This window comes from Excalfactoria chinensis, chromosome 1 (assembly GCF_039878825.1).
Source record: "Excalfactoria chinensis isolate bCotChi1 chromosome 1, bCotChi1.hap2, whole genome shotgun sequence".
NCBI classification, from domain to species: domain Eukaryota; kingdom Metazoa; phylum Chordata; class Aves; order Galliformes; family Phasianidae; genus Excalfactoria; species Excalfactoria chinensis.
Genome location: NC_092825.1, coordinates 164345844 through 164361496, shown reverse-complemented (window position 1 = coordinate 164361496; position 15653 = coordinate 164345844). Strand labels below are relative to the sequence as shown.

The window sequence follows — 15653 nt, the reverse complement described above, 5'->3', positions numbered from 1 at the left end:
CTCCATCTTTGAGACCGAAAGAAATTATTTTATTTAATAAGAGTTTATGTAACTCCCCTTGACGCTTCATTCTTCAGCAGGGGAACTGCAGATTTTTGAATAGAAATGCTCTCTCTAATGCATTTCACAGCAGAGAATAAAGGATAGGTATATGTGGCTTCAGTTAAAGAGCATTTGAATTGCATGTTTCTGCAAACAACAGGAATAGTTTCCTCCTCAAGGTTTGCCATTCTATGATTTAAACTTCAGAGAGCCAAGGAAATCATTATTTTTTTCTCCAAATGCTGATACCCAAAGTGGTGGGGTGGGTGCATATCTAAACCAGCAGTAGCTTTGTGAGGATACAAACAGATTGAAGCAGACACATTTGCCTTAAGATGCCCCTGTCCTTGGGCACAGCTGCAGCTGTTTCACTGACATGACTTTACTGAAGTCAGCAGTCTTTCATCAGCAGATAATTCAGCACATGGTTTTCAGTTGTTACACAGGTGAAGAATCCTTGTAATTTGGGTATAGAGCAACTGTCTCATGTGCTGAGGCGTTGTTATCTGCCCCTGGGCGTGAAGATGATGAATGCTTTAGGTTTTCCTGCTCTTGCATTGAGAACAGCAGATCGTTTTGTTTGAATTTTTAATGTGGCTAAATAGTTGTGCAAAGGTCAAATGTTTTCATAGAAATCCATGTGTACTGCTGTTTAAGTACATTAAATTAAGTTGTATACGGACAATCCTAAAGACACCTAAGAACTTACACGGTTTTGTCAGAGCCAGAAGGTATATTCTTCTTTTATTAGAAAAGCGGGTTCCCTTTTCTAGCTTTCTTCCCTAGTGGATTTTCAGTAAGGATGCTAAAAAAATCTTACTTGCACAGATATAAGAATCCTACATCTTAAGAAGACCAAGAACTTGAACGTGCCGATTATTTTAAGAATGTTATCATTTCCCTGCAGGCAGTACCTAAACAGTATTGTGTTGTATTGCATCTTTCTTAAATAATGAAAATAAAAATTATAGTCATTTTCTGAAATCCTGTGTGTTCCTTGCATCTGTCTCTGCTCAGTTTTTCAAGCAAAACATTCATTCTTTTGCAAATGTTCGGGTTCATACTTGCTGCAATCTTTTGCTTCTTAGGGGCTTTCTACTCAATAGATAAAGAAGACACTCCAACTTTGCCTTTTTCAAATGTTAAGAAAAGATTGATTTCCTTATATCTACAAGGAGCCTGGGATGTGATTATTCCCTAGGTGGGAAAAGCAGAAGGAAAGCAAACCCATTATAGGTTTTGAAAGAGCTTGATATAAACTGGAAACCTTGGCAACCCAAGATTCAATATGAGAGTGTGATTGAAGTGGATGTGAGAGTTAAGGCAGAATTATTTTTTCAGCTTATTATTCAAATGTCTGAGTGTGATCTGGGGAAATACTTGTAGGAAATCTCTCCTGGGTGGGAGAGTTCAGTGCCTTGCACCTCTGAGACCTGCTATTGCCCTCGACAGTAAGAGCCAGGAAGGCACAAGTCTTAATATGGGGGTATTGGGTGGCTCCTGCAGCAACTATTGTGTCTCAAAAAATTGCTATAGTCACTGATTTAGAAACCTTTTGATTTTCTTCAGGGCCTCACAGGCAGATACCTTTAAAGAGCTAGCCAAAAAGGAATTTTCTGTCCTTCGTAGGGTTAGAATCCAACAGCCACCAACACTTAGCATTTAAGTAAGTTGCCCGGAACTATTTCTATGTAACCATTTGTACTGGAGAAAATCCATTTAGTTTTGCCTAAGTTTAAATGGTAATATGTTTTTGTAGATTATAATTGCTAATACGAGCTGTTCACATGCATTTTTTAATGAACTTATAATTAGGGCAGTTTTGGTCTCCTGCAGGTTCCAGCTTTGGAAATGAAGAACAAACCATTCCTAAGGTATCTGCACCTTCTAAAGACGTACCCAAGGGCAAGAGCACAACGCAGGTATCGAGCAGCACAGCGACTCCTCGCAGGAGTTTACTTCCAGCACCAAAAACTGCCACTGCACCTTCTGGTAGGTGTTCCAAATATGAGTACTTGAAATACATCTTTATTATGCCAAGAAATATAGAAACTGTGTTATGATGCCATTTTACTGCTTACTCGATTAATTTTCATGCCATTCATGGGATATTGGCAAAGTGCTGATTCAGTCTCCATTTGCATTGGGTCTTTTTTGAAATGTATTTCACCACCTGCTGTGGTCGATTTGGGTCAGTTGTCCTCCTCTCAGCTTTCTGTGCATTCCCACCTCCTTAAAGACAAGGCAGTGTGAGAAGCAGAAATGTCGTTGACTCAGTGCAAGCACTGCTCTAAGACTTCACAGAATCACAGAATGACCTGGGTCAAGTCAAGAATTCTTTTATTAGAACAGTGTTATGATTCCTCACAATACAGAGTATCTGTTGGAAGCAAGGATAACTCGAAACAACAATAATGACAATTTTTTTAGCAAGTCTAATTCTGCTTTTCTTGCAATAATGTATGAATGTTGTCTGTGCATCCCAATGTGATAGGGAACTCTATAGGGCATAATGTATTCTCTTTAATTATTCCTTGGACAGTTCTGCACATCTTTTAAATGATGACACTCCAAACCATCTTTTTAAGATTGAACTCTATTAAATTGGAAGGAAGATGCTACAGATCAAATGAAGCAAGAGGAGAAAGGGCAGCGAAGTGTTCATATTGCTCTGGGCTTTATGATCCCAGGAAAATAAAGGCATCTAACAAAAGCCCTTTAAAACTGTGTCAGATGCCATGTTTTAAATATGCCAGAGAAAGTATGTGGGTGTGTTGAAAAAGCCACACTCCAAAAGGATGTCCTGGAGCAGAGAGGCTGTATAGTTGGAAGTCTACATTCACAGCCTCTGTACAAGGTCTGCTTGTACTGCCATTGCAAATGGAAGGAAGGGCTGTGGTTGCCACAGGCGACTTGTCTATGCCAGGCAAATCTGTCAGTAGCACTGGACATCACAGAGCAGAAGACTGATAACAGTAAGGGACCAGAGAGGTAAAATAAGTATTTCAAAAATGCTTGAAAAAATAGCAAAAATTAATCCTCGGTAATTAACGGTAATGGGAGGATGGTTGGACTGGATGATCTTGTAGGTCCTTTCCAACCTTGTGATTCTATGATTCTGTGTGGTAAAGCTTTTGAAAGCAGAGAGACCACAATTATACCTTCTACGTGTTCTGTGTATTTGGACAGCGGTATAATAGGTATTCTAGGTGTAATATTCCAGCAGTCCTAGTAATTATTACTCCTAGTAACAATTGCAGTAGAGCTTTATGTTGCATGTGCATTTATAAACACACACTGCACCCAACCTCCTGTGCACAATATGGCAGTTACATAAGTAGGGTTGATAAGGTGTACAGACACTGAATGTATTGTAAACAGGATCTTCCACAAAAGTAAAGAGCATAGAAAGTATTTCACTAAATGGAAGTTGGTCTCTTAAATATACAGAAAGTTAAAATCAAGTGATGTAAGAAATGTGTTTGTATTTCAAATACAAAGAATTACCGTACTTTAACTACTTATGAATAGGAAATGATTTCAAAAAGCAGCATATCTACCTACATTAATGAGGAAAAAATGAGCTTTCATGTGTTAGATGTTACCTGAGAAGACCACCTGCACTGCCAATTCTCATTAGAAAGAAAAAAAGACAACTGCTCAAGAAAGATTACTCTCCTGATATTGCAGTAAAATTGCTTGTCAAATAAATTGGACTGGAGGGCATAGATCACCTTTAATTAATGAAAAAGGACTTTCATAACTGCTGCTTTGCAGTGATTCAGATGATGAAAAAGTTCTGGCATGAGACAATAGCGGTGAAAATCCATTGTCATGCAGATTGTTCATGAAGACATGAACTGACTGTTTCTTGACTTTGGAAAGAAGAAAACAATGCAAAATACTTGAAAGGAACAACTGGTAGATGTCCTGTGATTTCACTTATAATTTTAAGCTGTTTTGAGAAATGCAGTGATAACCATTAGTCCCTACCATTTCCATTATTGCTTTGTATTTTGTTTGAAGACTTAGGTAAAAGCATCTCTCCATCTGGAACTTTGCACTAAGATCCACTTTGGAAAATATATAAGTTTCTTCCTTCCGCACGCTGATAAAAATATGTGATCTTTGATGCACACACATGCTGAATTTTGTTTTAAATGTAGAAAAATGTGGCAATATCTGCAGGAGGAAATGCTCAGAGGCAGATTAACAGCTTCTCACCCTTCTGGGGAGGTGTTTTACAAACCCTGTTGCTTAATCCTCACTGTGGGACAGTCCAGATTGTAAATGAAACCAGGATCTAATTCTGTCATAATTTGGACAGGAAGAAACAACACTGAAATCATGCATATGGCCTGAAACCTCTTTTTGTAGTTTCCTTTTCATGCCTAGATTCTTCTGGGAAAGTCCTTAGGTATCTCAGCTGGCTGCAGACCTCAGGTAAACAATAAGGTGGCTAGAAAAGTGGCTAGAACATGCAAAGTCCTGCTGACAGGTAGATACTCTGGCATCCATTAGGACTGATACTGAGCAAATTCTTCCCTTCTTCATTGAAAACCTGAACACAGGGGTGAAGCGCTCTCTCAGCAAGTCCTTAGGCTTCTGTGTCCTAGTCTGATGCATCAGATCAGCTTGCCTCTTGTTCCAGACCTCAGCCCTGCCCACCAAGATGGACTTGGCAGACATCAGTCCATATAATTACAGAGCTGAAGGTTTTTATGTATTCTTTATGTCCTGTTGTGGGATTTTGTGCATGCGTAATGGAATACCTGTTTCAGCCTATTAATTCTTATTTGATGTTTATCTCACAGACACGTGGGTATTATTCCCCATAAGAAACCCCATAATTCACATGCAGTGACAGCAGTGATAAAGAATTCATTTGGGCAACTTGTTTCTGCTTGGCCCATTAAATTAAAGACAATCAAAAGTATTGTTCAGAAAACTAACCCAGTCAATTCTCAAGCTTTTACAAGTACCAGTAAATCATATGTAACAGGGCAGGCTGTTAAATGCAATCAGTCAAGATGAAAAATAGGAGGCCGGTGTTATTACAGCTTTTATCGGCGAGCTCACACTGTAAAATGTGCTTCTTTTAATCAGGTTCTGCAAAACCCAGACAACACAGAGCCAGGGGGGTAAGGGATGAGCTAAGGTCAGCATGAGGGGGAAAAATGAGCACCAGTGTGCTGTCAGGGATGGAGGAGGAGAGCCTGCTGCTGCTGTGTTCTCCCTTGCAGACACTTCCCATTAAAAGCTGAACAGTACATTTGTGTTGGGTTGCTGTGAGGAATATGGGGATATAAGGTGCTACGCTGCAGGTGGAAGGGAGAAACACAGCTGCAGGTTTTCCAGCCCCTTCCCCTGGAACTGCACTCTGAAACTTTGCTGTAGCACAGCTCTGTGAGGAAGTGAGAATAACATGCCATGGGATCCATGTAAAATGACAGTAAGAGAAAGGGCGGCTGTTCTACCTCTGCAGCTCATGTGAGGTGTTCTAAGCTAACCTGGATTCTTCTTTTCAGTCCAAAGAACTGTTTTGTTTTTTCCTGTTCTTTGTTTGTTTGTTTATTAACATCAGATACAATTTTTTTAATACAAAACAGTCACTTTGAGACAAATCGCTGTAACAGTCCTTGTCCTTTTTTTTTTTTCCTCATTAGATTGGCTTTAAATCTGAAACAAACACAAAGGGAAAACTACAAGCGTGAGCTTTTTCTGCTTCAACAAATATGTAGTCTTTCTTCTACACCTACTTACTTATTCAAAGCCTTTCAATCTCATAGATCACAGGACGTACAGAGTCCCTAGAGAGAATTAGACTGCTCTTATTCTACAGAATCCATCATATTTCCAGATTTGCTTGCTGTGTCTCAAGCGGTGTACGCATGAGAGTGCCATTACTTGTCAAGGACATGACTAGTCGTGGGTATCAGGGGTGAGGGAGGAGAAAGCCCGAGGTGGCTATCTGTGTCTGTGAGTGCCTGAAAGCGCTTCCTTGGGGTTTTAAAATGTGCAAAGTGCTTTTGTTAACTTATAAGATATGCCTTACAACAGCTGGAAGCCAGCTGAATGCAGCCAGCTCTACTGAATTGTTCTTGACATCTGCAGCATGTTGGGATCTGGTTTGGAATAAATACTCAATTTGTAATTTATTAGAATGAATCTGAAGTGTGAAAACAAACTGAAGCCCGTCCCATTGTACCAACTTTTGGAGACTCAGAAAGGTACAAGCAGATATCTAAGCTGGTTCTGCAGCAGCTCTTGAGGAGCTGGCTCAGGTGGTGGCTGCTTGGCTCTGGACACTGGCTGGGGCTGGACCAGCAGCTTTCTGTGTCTGCTATTTCCAAGTAACTGCTGGGTGATTTAACTTTAGTTTCTAATAAGTTTTGTCTTTGCTTCTCCTCTTTGGTTTGAAGCAGGCTGCGTTAATTAGGAAATGTAAATATGTTTCTAGAACTGTGCATTTGGATGCAGCTTGCAAAAGTTCATGCTATAATCACTCTGGTAGGAAACACTAGCATGTATTCACATACACCTTCTGGTCTGAAATATCTATTTCTGTATGCAAGAATAGCTTTTAAAAGAGAGGAAGCCAGGAAAAAATATATGGGCATTTACCACAGAACTAACTGCAGCTCCCCATTTCCAACCTATGGGCAGTAATAGTGAGAGTTTAAGTAAAGTTTGTTGCAGGTCAGAATGTCAAACCAATTCAAACAAAATCTGAACAGTGCACATGCTCAAGAAGCATACACTTGTGGTGCTTTGTTTTCTTTTATTGTCATATTTGATGTATTTTTCTATTATTGTGATTGTGTGCACTAAACCTTTTGACTTTCCAGGCTAGGTAGGATGGCTGTTGTTTTTTCTGTGCATTCAAAACCATTGTAATAATTGAACTGTGACTTGTTTCCTGAGTCACGATGGAGTATCAAACTTCATATGTAAATGAAAATCTTAGGGTTACTTCTCGGACACTCAGGTAAAGAGCTCAGCCTGCACAACCTCCCGCTGTGCTATGCCCTACAATACAGCACTATGCCGATCATTACGTCAGCCCTCTCCTATTTTAAATCTTTGGATAAACTATTTTAGACTTGAAATTCTCTGATTCTGGGAAGTGAGAAAAGAACAAACGATGTCATTTAGAGATTAATTTTCTGTGCAGGAATTTCTCTTGAAATCAACTTTGTATGAATGTCTCTTTTGTAACAAGCTCACAGCTGTTGTTTCAAAGTAAGAGAGAAAGAATAAACCCCATTTTTAGAAGAACTTTCCATACAAGCTCTCATGTAAGGTCTGATGCCATGGATGGCCCTTCCCCTAAGGGCTCCCTGTGGGTGTGGAGCTCAGCAGGGCAGCAGCAGTTTGCTCCTGGGAACTGTCCTTTCTTTTCCATTCTACAGTTCCTCAATCCCTCCTTGCTAAGGAGCTTCTGTCAGGATTCCTTTGCTCAGGAGGGAGAACCCAAAAAATCTTGTGAACTAATGAAGGGCAGTTATCCTCACTTCCCCACTTTGTTATCAATCCTTCTCTCCTGCTCTTGCCAAGGTAATTCTTTGTATCTTTGTTTGCAACCTGCTTCAAGTTCACTCTGCTGATCCCTCCCATGCAAGGGTCCCTGATGGGCACTGGCTCTGATGCACAGACCTCATGTTGCCCTGTACAGAGCGAAGGAACCCTCAGGGCTCCTCTGCTGCTTTCTTCTGCTTTCTTTCAACTGTGCCGTAATTGGGGAATTGCTGTTCCTTGCTTTGTGATTACGGTTAAGAGCCTAAACCGATTCCCCAGGTGTTCCCCATTCAAAACTTCTCAAAAGTAGTTATGTCTGTGCCCTTTGTTATTGCTGAAAGTGTGAGGAAAAAGCACATCACCTTCCGTGCTTGTTGATGGATGAGCTTGAGGTATGGCCCATTGGCACACTGTTGTTTTCATTCTGAAAACCACATCAAAACCAAGGCCTTATTGCCTTGAAAAGGTAGTGCTCAAATCTATAACCTTGAAAACTATATCTCACAAAACAAGCTGTACTTTTGGCTCACTCTTCCCATCTCAGGTTGCTTTCACACAGTCCTTAGTAATAAAATAGTGCCGTAAACTTGTCTTATGTCCTTCTCTGTAGTAGTGTATCTGGTGGTAGGCATGCGGAGCTTATACCCTCTGTCACTTCACTCTGGAAAGCATCATCACAAATGAGAATCCCAGCCTCAATGTCTTCACTTTACAAACAGCAGGGAAGGTGGAGATGGACCAAAGCACAGTTACAAAGAAGAGTTCTTTGTACAGTGATTGATGGGACAGTTTCCCTAGGAACAGAGGGAGAGGCTGTTAAGCTTTGGGTGCCATCCTCCTGCAAATGCAGCTGGATGTGAGGCCTATGTGCATATCCCTGTGCTCTTCAACTGCATTTCCCATGCAAGTGCTGAGACAGTGCTAGGAAATAGGAGCCATGGTTTGCAGTGCATGACAAATGCTGTGTCTGCAGCTGTGCTCACAAGGCCTGTCACAGGCAGAGGTGGCAGGGTGACCCTCTGTCCAAGGGAAGCCTGGTGTTGCTGTTGTTCCCAGTGGTGACTTTGGAGAGGGGGGAGACATCTACTAAGTGTCCCTGAAGTGTGCGATCTCCATATGTAATTATCACTTTTATCCACTGTTGAAATAGCCAGAGCACATTTCTGTAGAGCAAAATGGAAGACAGTGTCAGGGTCTGGACCACAAGTCTTATGAGGAGCAGCTGAGTGTACTGGGATTGTTTAGTGTGAAGAAGAGGCTCAGGGAAGACCTCATCCCTCTCTGTAATTGCCTGAAAGGAGGTTATAACATGATGAGGATTGGCCTTGTCTCCCAGGTAACAGCCGTAAGAAAAGAGGGCATGGCCTCAAGTTGCACCAGGGGAGATTCTAGTTGGATATTAAGAAAAATGTCTTCTCAGAAAGAGTGATGATGTATTAGAACAGGCTGTGCAGGGAGGTGGTGGTGTCCCCATCCCTGAAGATGTTCAAGAAATCTGGAGATGCGGCATGGAAGGACACAGTTAGCAGTCTTGGTGATGGGCCAATGGTTGGACTAGATGATCTTGGAGGTCTTTTTCATGACACAGATCTGTGCAATCACAAGCAGAATTATTAAATGGGTTTTTTTTTTCTACCTGTACTTCTTTTGAAACAGGTTTGAAGAAAGAAATACAAAAGGATCAGGATGCTAATAGACCAGCTGTTTCCTCCCCTAAGAGATCAGCAGTGACAGCCACCAAGCTCCACTCACCAGGTATTTATGAACCCAAAAACTATTTCAGGGAAGGTTTCAACTCGTCAGCTTTGCATCTCTAGTTAATACACTGAAATCTGAGACCTACTATTGTTAGTGAAGATTGATGGTGTCCAAGGCTCATTAAGCTGGTGCTGAGTACAGCAGGCTTTTCAATACCGATACATGAGCTGAATAGCTTTATGTATTCTTTGTTACTGTGCTACAATCATCTTTTTCTTTTTTTCAAAACAAAGAGTTGTTGTTATTACATGTTTAAGGGATTTGGAACATTCTTTTATCATTATAATTTTCTTGTATAAAAAGAACAGATTCAGTGAAATAAAGGGCACCTCAAACAATTACCTGGAGAGATACTATATCACTTGGAATCTACTGACACTGTTGTGCAAAAGCACTAAATTTCCTGTATTATTTCTATGCATAATTGGAAAACAGTTCGTCTGTAGAAAGTCTTCAAACTGCTATTGGGGCACTGTTAATTTATCCCTGAATAATGGATACAAACATGTGGTAATGGTATTTCTAAAGAATGCTGTTGCTTATGTACTAAAATGCAGAGAACTTATTTCTGTTTATGTCTACTAGAGTGTATTAAGAAATGCATAGGAGAACTAAAGGATTTTGTAAGGCTGGCCTTTTGACTAATCTAACATACTTCTGAAATGAGTGGGCCTGGCCCCTCTTATTTTGTTGTGTTTGCCATATTTTGATCTGTTACCTCTGTGCATCATCTCTGCAGCAATATGGTAGTTAACAGATATGGAGGGTGGAGCTCCTTCTTTCCTCATTCAACAGTATATTATAAAACACATGAAGGAGTTCTTTAGCTCCCATAACATACATCGAGAATCTCTTCATTTTTACTAAATTCAGTACCAATTGCTCTCCTTCCCAACCAACAAAACTGAGACGGTTAAATTTAATCCTCACAGGCACCAACAGAAGTCAGAGTCCTTCTTCAGGTGCCAGGGTAAAAAGACGAACTTACTGCTGTTCTCTGAAATGTGTAATTTTCAGGCTGTTTTGAAGCTGGTGAGGTCACCAAGAAAAATCCAAAGAGAAATTTGCTGCAGAGAGTACCAGGCCAGCAGCTCACCAGTGTTTATAACAGTGGGAGTCCAGTTTAAGAACCATCACTGATGGTTGTTGTAGCAGCGTGGTACAACAGAGCTGGTTTGCTTCCACCAGAAATAGAAAGCAAAATGGTATATTTACTGGGTTTTGAGGGAGCTGACATTGCTGTTGGTGACTTAATGATTTTCAAGGTTTAAGATCAGATATGTCCGATTTATGTTGACTCAATCCTTTAAATGAAACCTTCATTCTCCTGCGAGGTTGAGTACCTGTTCTCTCTCCATCAGATTCATTTACAATTTCCTATGTGTGGTTATCTGAAATTATGACAAAATTGTTTTTCACTGTAAGGATCGAATAAGAAATAAAACTCATCTTCATTTATTTTCTTTAGAGTAGCCACAAGCGTTCTTTGAAATAACAGCAATAACAAATAAAGAAAGAAAATCTTTTTACCTACTCAGTAATTTCTCAATTCATCCTAAGCAGCCATTAAACAGAACAAGGAGTGAGTGCAGCAGTGGCCAAAAGGCAGCACACAGCCTTTCCCCCACCAGGGTCACTAACACAATGCCATGCAGCTCTCACATTTTGTGATGTGGCTTCTTCAGGTAACCCCAGCACATCTTCATGTGGCCATGAAACAGGTTCTAATATCTCCGAGTGCCATTTCTAAATCATTCTCCCTCTCTTCCTGGCCCTCTCATGTGGGCTTCATGATCTTCAGTGCTATTTTTTGGCTGTCATACAAACACTCGTGCGTAAGGATTGAATATGAATGGTTTAGAATGGGTCTTTAGAATTTCTATCTATCTTTCTAAAGACTAGCAAAAGTGTTTTGAAACACAGTCTTGTAGGGATCTCCATTTATTATATATTATTATGCAGTACCATTCCTGAGGCCTGTGGGTGGGTATGAGTGTGCCTGCAGGATTGTACCATCTATTTCCAGCATGTGTCACACTTCACATTGCTTGTTGTGGACTGTGTTAATTGTAGCCACATACTTTCTATGGCACCTTAATTCAAACACTCAGGTAAATAAAGCAGACCTAAAAGTTTTGAGGCAGGTCAAAAGGTTTTTGTGGCTTTAGTGATCAGTAGATCTGCTACGTATGTCCCCCCCATCAGCACAAAAGACATCCAGAACCAGGACCAGCATCATTAACGTATACCCTGTTTTGTGTAGAGCAACAGAAGAGCAACATCAATGGCAGAAGAAGCTTTGTGAGCGGCTTTTCAGACCTAAATGAACTGAGAAATTCAGATTTTTCCCTAAGGAAAATATCAGTTTAATTCACAAGGACAGCTTATAACACTGACAAGGACAACATAGAGGTGTGCACTTCAAATATTCCACTGAGCAGGAGTGCTAGAAAAATAGAAGATAAAACAATGGTGCTGCTGTAATTAAATCTGGACTGATTTCAGGGTCTTCCTCCTACACTACTTTGTATGCCTTCTGTTGCAACATGACCACGCTTCCTAAACTACTAGAGAGTTTCATACTAAAAACACAGATAGTTGTGGGTGTTGCTTTTATGAATTGCTTATTTTGTGAAAATGCCCATTGTCCAGTTTAGAGTCCCTTCAAATGAAAGAATCTGTAAGAAAACATCATTATTGTGGGGAAAAAAAGGATAACCACTTCGCTGGTTCGTAATGCCAAAAAGCCATCCCTCACATTTCCTGTTGTATTATTTGGATCTTTCGATATGATGAAGTTAGTCTTGTCATGTGAAACTTAATATTCCTCTACTTTGCAAATGTAAGCCATGGGCACAAGGAGTTTTAAAGTCTGTTTTGTAGCTAAGGCTCTTGGCAACAGCAGCACAAGGTACTGAGGCCCAAGGGAGCATCTCTACTGGTCTGGCTCCCTGTAGCTTAGCCTTGAGCAAGGACATGGTAGAGCAGGATGGGAGGTAGGCTCCCAGTGTCTGCATGTGAGCTGCGGATAGATCTGAAAGGGTAGTAGTGCGCTCCTGGGACTTTCATTGGGCAAAGAATTCTTCTGTTTTTTAGGAAAAGGATGAGTAGAATCTGTGGCATAAGACTGTCCCCTGCTACATTTGTTGCTGAAGGCTGGTCAGAGATTCTGCTGCTGTTATTATTTTTCAGGAATTGTATACATAAAACTATGTATATGGGTCCTTGAGTACCTCACCCTTCCTGCTAACACAGAATTGTTCAGCTTTCACCTGTTTTCAGGTGCTCACCATCTGCAGTAACATACAGAAGCAAGGTGTCTGCCTGCTTTCTTCAGGAAAGAGCTTAAAAGCATCAGCTGATGTGAAGCTGAGAGCAGCAAGAAGGCTCAATGTGCTGGGCAGAGGTGTTGCCCAGCAGACCATAGGAGTTTTCAGAGGAGATCTCTAAGAAGGCTCAGAAGATAAGATGAAACACATTGGCCAAGCAATGGCTTAGGCAATCTTACCCCACTTGTGCACAGCCACTTCTGCTTCGTCTTCAGAACTATGTATTAACATGCAGAGAAATGGATAATTGTCTCAAGCAAGATATGAACTTAGGATAAAAATCCTTTTCCTTCCTTCCTTCCTTCCTTCCTTCCTTCCTTCCTTCCTTCCTTCCTTCCTTCCTTCCTTCCTTCCTTCCTTCCTTCCTTCCTTCCTTCCTTCCTTCCTTCCTTCCTTCCTTCCTTCCTTCCTTCCTTCCTTCCTTCCTTCCTTCCTTCCTTCCTTCCTTCCTTCCTTCCTTCCAAGTTATCACACACCTGCATGAGCTTTTTACATTATAGGGCTGATTCACAAAGGCTCGAGATAGACATCAAGATCACATCTTTGTGTATTAAGCAACTGACCTCAATGATCTTCTCTCTTTTGTAGGACATCCCAAGCAAAGGTCAACCACCCCCAGAAATGTGTGCTCTCCCAAGCCAGGAGAGAGTCGAGATGCTGAAAAGCAGTTCATCCAGAAGCTGAAGGAAAAGTGCGATGAGCAGTCCCGGCAATTAAGCAATATCCGAGATGAGCTTAAAAGGACCAGCTGTGGCTTTGACGTCTTTGCTATAACAACACAACACTTCTTCAAGCAGGTAAGTGCAATGAGCCCCTTTTTACCATTGCAAAGATACTTTGCCTTTTTACACCATTCACTTGCAAGAATTTATTTCATAGTCATCAAAGTTCTGTTTGTGGGAGCGTAGTATGTAATTCATTTGCAACAGTTACTGTGAGAAGGAGAAGCGTAATTGGATACCATGTATTTGAGAATCAAAGTTCAGAAACTTGGAAGAAATGCAACAAAATCCTTAGTCACAAACATGATGTACTTTCAGGAAACTTCATTCTTGTGGATGAAGTGGGTACAGAAAGATCCAGTCCTTGATTTGCAGATGAAATGGAGGATGTAGCTGAGACACTTGCAAACAAATGAAAAACAATCCATTCACTTAGACAACAAGAGGTGATGGATGAAGGAAAAGATTTTCTTTCTTCAACATGTTATCCATTATGTACTGTTCCCCTTCACTGCAGTTCAGGAAGAGTGGTCACTGTTCCAAAGGTATAATTCCTGATGAGCGGAAATAACATTAACTCAGTATTTATGAGAGTACATTTAGCAGGTATAGAGAACATCATTGTCAGTAACTGGAGAAGCTTATTTATTCACTGTAGCCAAGACAAAAGGAACAAAAGGTTTGAGGGGGTTGGGACTGCTTAGCATGGGGAGGAGATGGCTCTGAGAGACCTCATTGCAATCTTCCAATATTTGAAAGGAGCTTACAAGCAGAAGGGGGACTGACTTTTTACACAGGTAGATAGTGACAGGAAAAGGGAGAATCAATATGAGGTGAGATGAGATGTTAGGTGGAAATCCTACATGTGGGGTGTGGTGAGGCACTGGCACAGGCTACTCAGAGAAGCTGAGTATGAAGATGCCCCATCCCTGGAGCTGTTCCAGGCCAGGTTGGATGGGGCCTTGGGCTCTCTGATCTAGTGGTTGGCAGCCAGCCCACCACAAGGGGGTTGGAACTAGGTGATCTTTGAGGTCCCTTCCAACCCAATCTATTCGGTGATTCTAAGACTTGTATGTATTGCTTCAACCAATCTAGCTGGGCTCTGAATCCTAACCTGGCTCACCTGATCCCCATCTGTTCAGTATCCTTCAGGTCAAACTACTGTCCCCACTACTTTGTAAGATAGGCAGACAATCATCAGCAATAGGACCCAAGGTTCAGTAATATCCTTGGTTGCCTGTTTGTCTATTTTTGAAAGAGATGAGTAAGTTTGATATATTATATAGGGGAAAGAAAAACAAAACACAGAACTCATCTCCAGTCTTCGCAGATTCTGAAACATTTCATTCTGTTATTTTTGGTTTATTAGTGCAAAAGGTTACCTTTGAACAAATACCATGGTTCAGACTTTTCCCTAAGTACAAGCTGATCTTGCTGGGGGAAGCTTGTCTGAACTGATTTTTTTTTAAAGTACTGTTTTAAATAACTTCCCAAGGGATTTTTTTCCCCTCTATTTTTCTTTTGTCTTGACATTTCTGGGCCTGATGGGCATTTGTGGTGCCTTTTCTTTTTTCTTTTCCAACTGACTGTGGAGTGTCCTTGATTAAAGCAGAAGAAAACAATATATATATATATATATATATATATATATATTAAAAACCAGTGTGTGCGCAGCTTTGTCTATGTGTCGTCCACTGGGGAGAGATTCTTCATCTCACACATCATTCACAATTTGCTGAAAGAATCCTGAAAGTTTGGGCATATCTCCTTGGTGTCCTCTGTTTTAAATGAGAACAGCTGCTGCAGCAGAGTTTTGAGATGACTCTCGTCTTGTTGGTGTGTGTTCTATCTGTCCTGAGAATGCCTCCTAAATTGAATGTGGTAGGGGACTTAATTTAATAGAGTCCACTCCAAGTTCTGACTGAGCATAGCTACGCTTCCTTTTCCCAGGCAAAGACACTCCAGCCTCGTATGGTGATGAGCTGCACAGTCAGCGGGAGACCAGTAGTTGTTATCCTTCAGGCACTCATGTGTGGTGCCTGTATTAGGACTATGGTTGCCTTTTTAGTAAATTGGAGGCATGTGGGCACTTCCAGAAGGCTATCTGCAGAACCAAAGATCTGAATTTAATACTGATAGACTTGTCTGTATCCATTGAGAGCTGTAGGGATGCCAAAATTCTACTACTCTTGTATTTTGTGCTTGAGAACCTACATGGGACCATCTGGGACTGCTCATGTAGTTGCGTAATTGTGCAATTTATTGCCTTGCAACATAGACTCAG

At 41.0% G+C, this 15653-nt stretch overlaps 1 protein-coding gene across 4 annotated transcripts in view; it reads left to right on the top strand.

Moving 5' to 3' along the window:
* The window catches only part of MTUS2 (microtubule associated scaffold protein 2), a 247728-nt gene that overhangs the window by 190773 nt on the left and 41302 nt on the right, over positions 1–15653 (top strand). For all 4 annotated transcript variants that reach the window (XM_072326396.1, XM_072326397.1, XM_072326398.1 and 1 more), the window contains 3 exons: positions 1879–2034; positions 9217–9315; positions 13236–13444. In XM_072326396.1, the coding sequence (XP_072182497.1) occupies positions 1879–2034; positions 9217–9315; positions 13236–13444 (464 nt within the window). The remainder of the gene's footprint in view (positions 1–1878; positions 2035–9216; positions 9316–13235; positions 13445–15653) is intronic.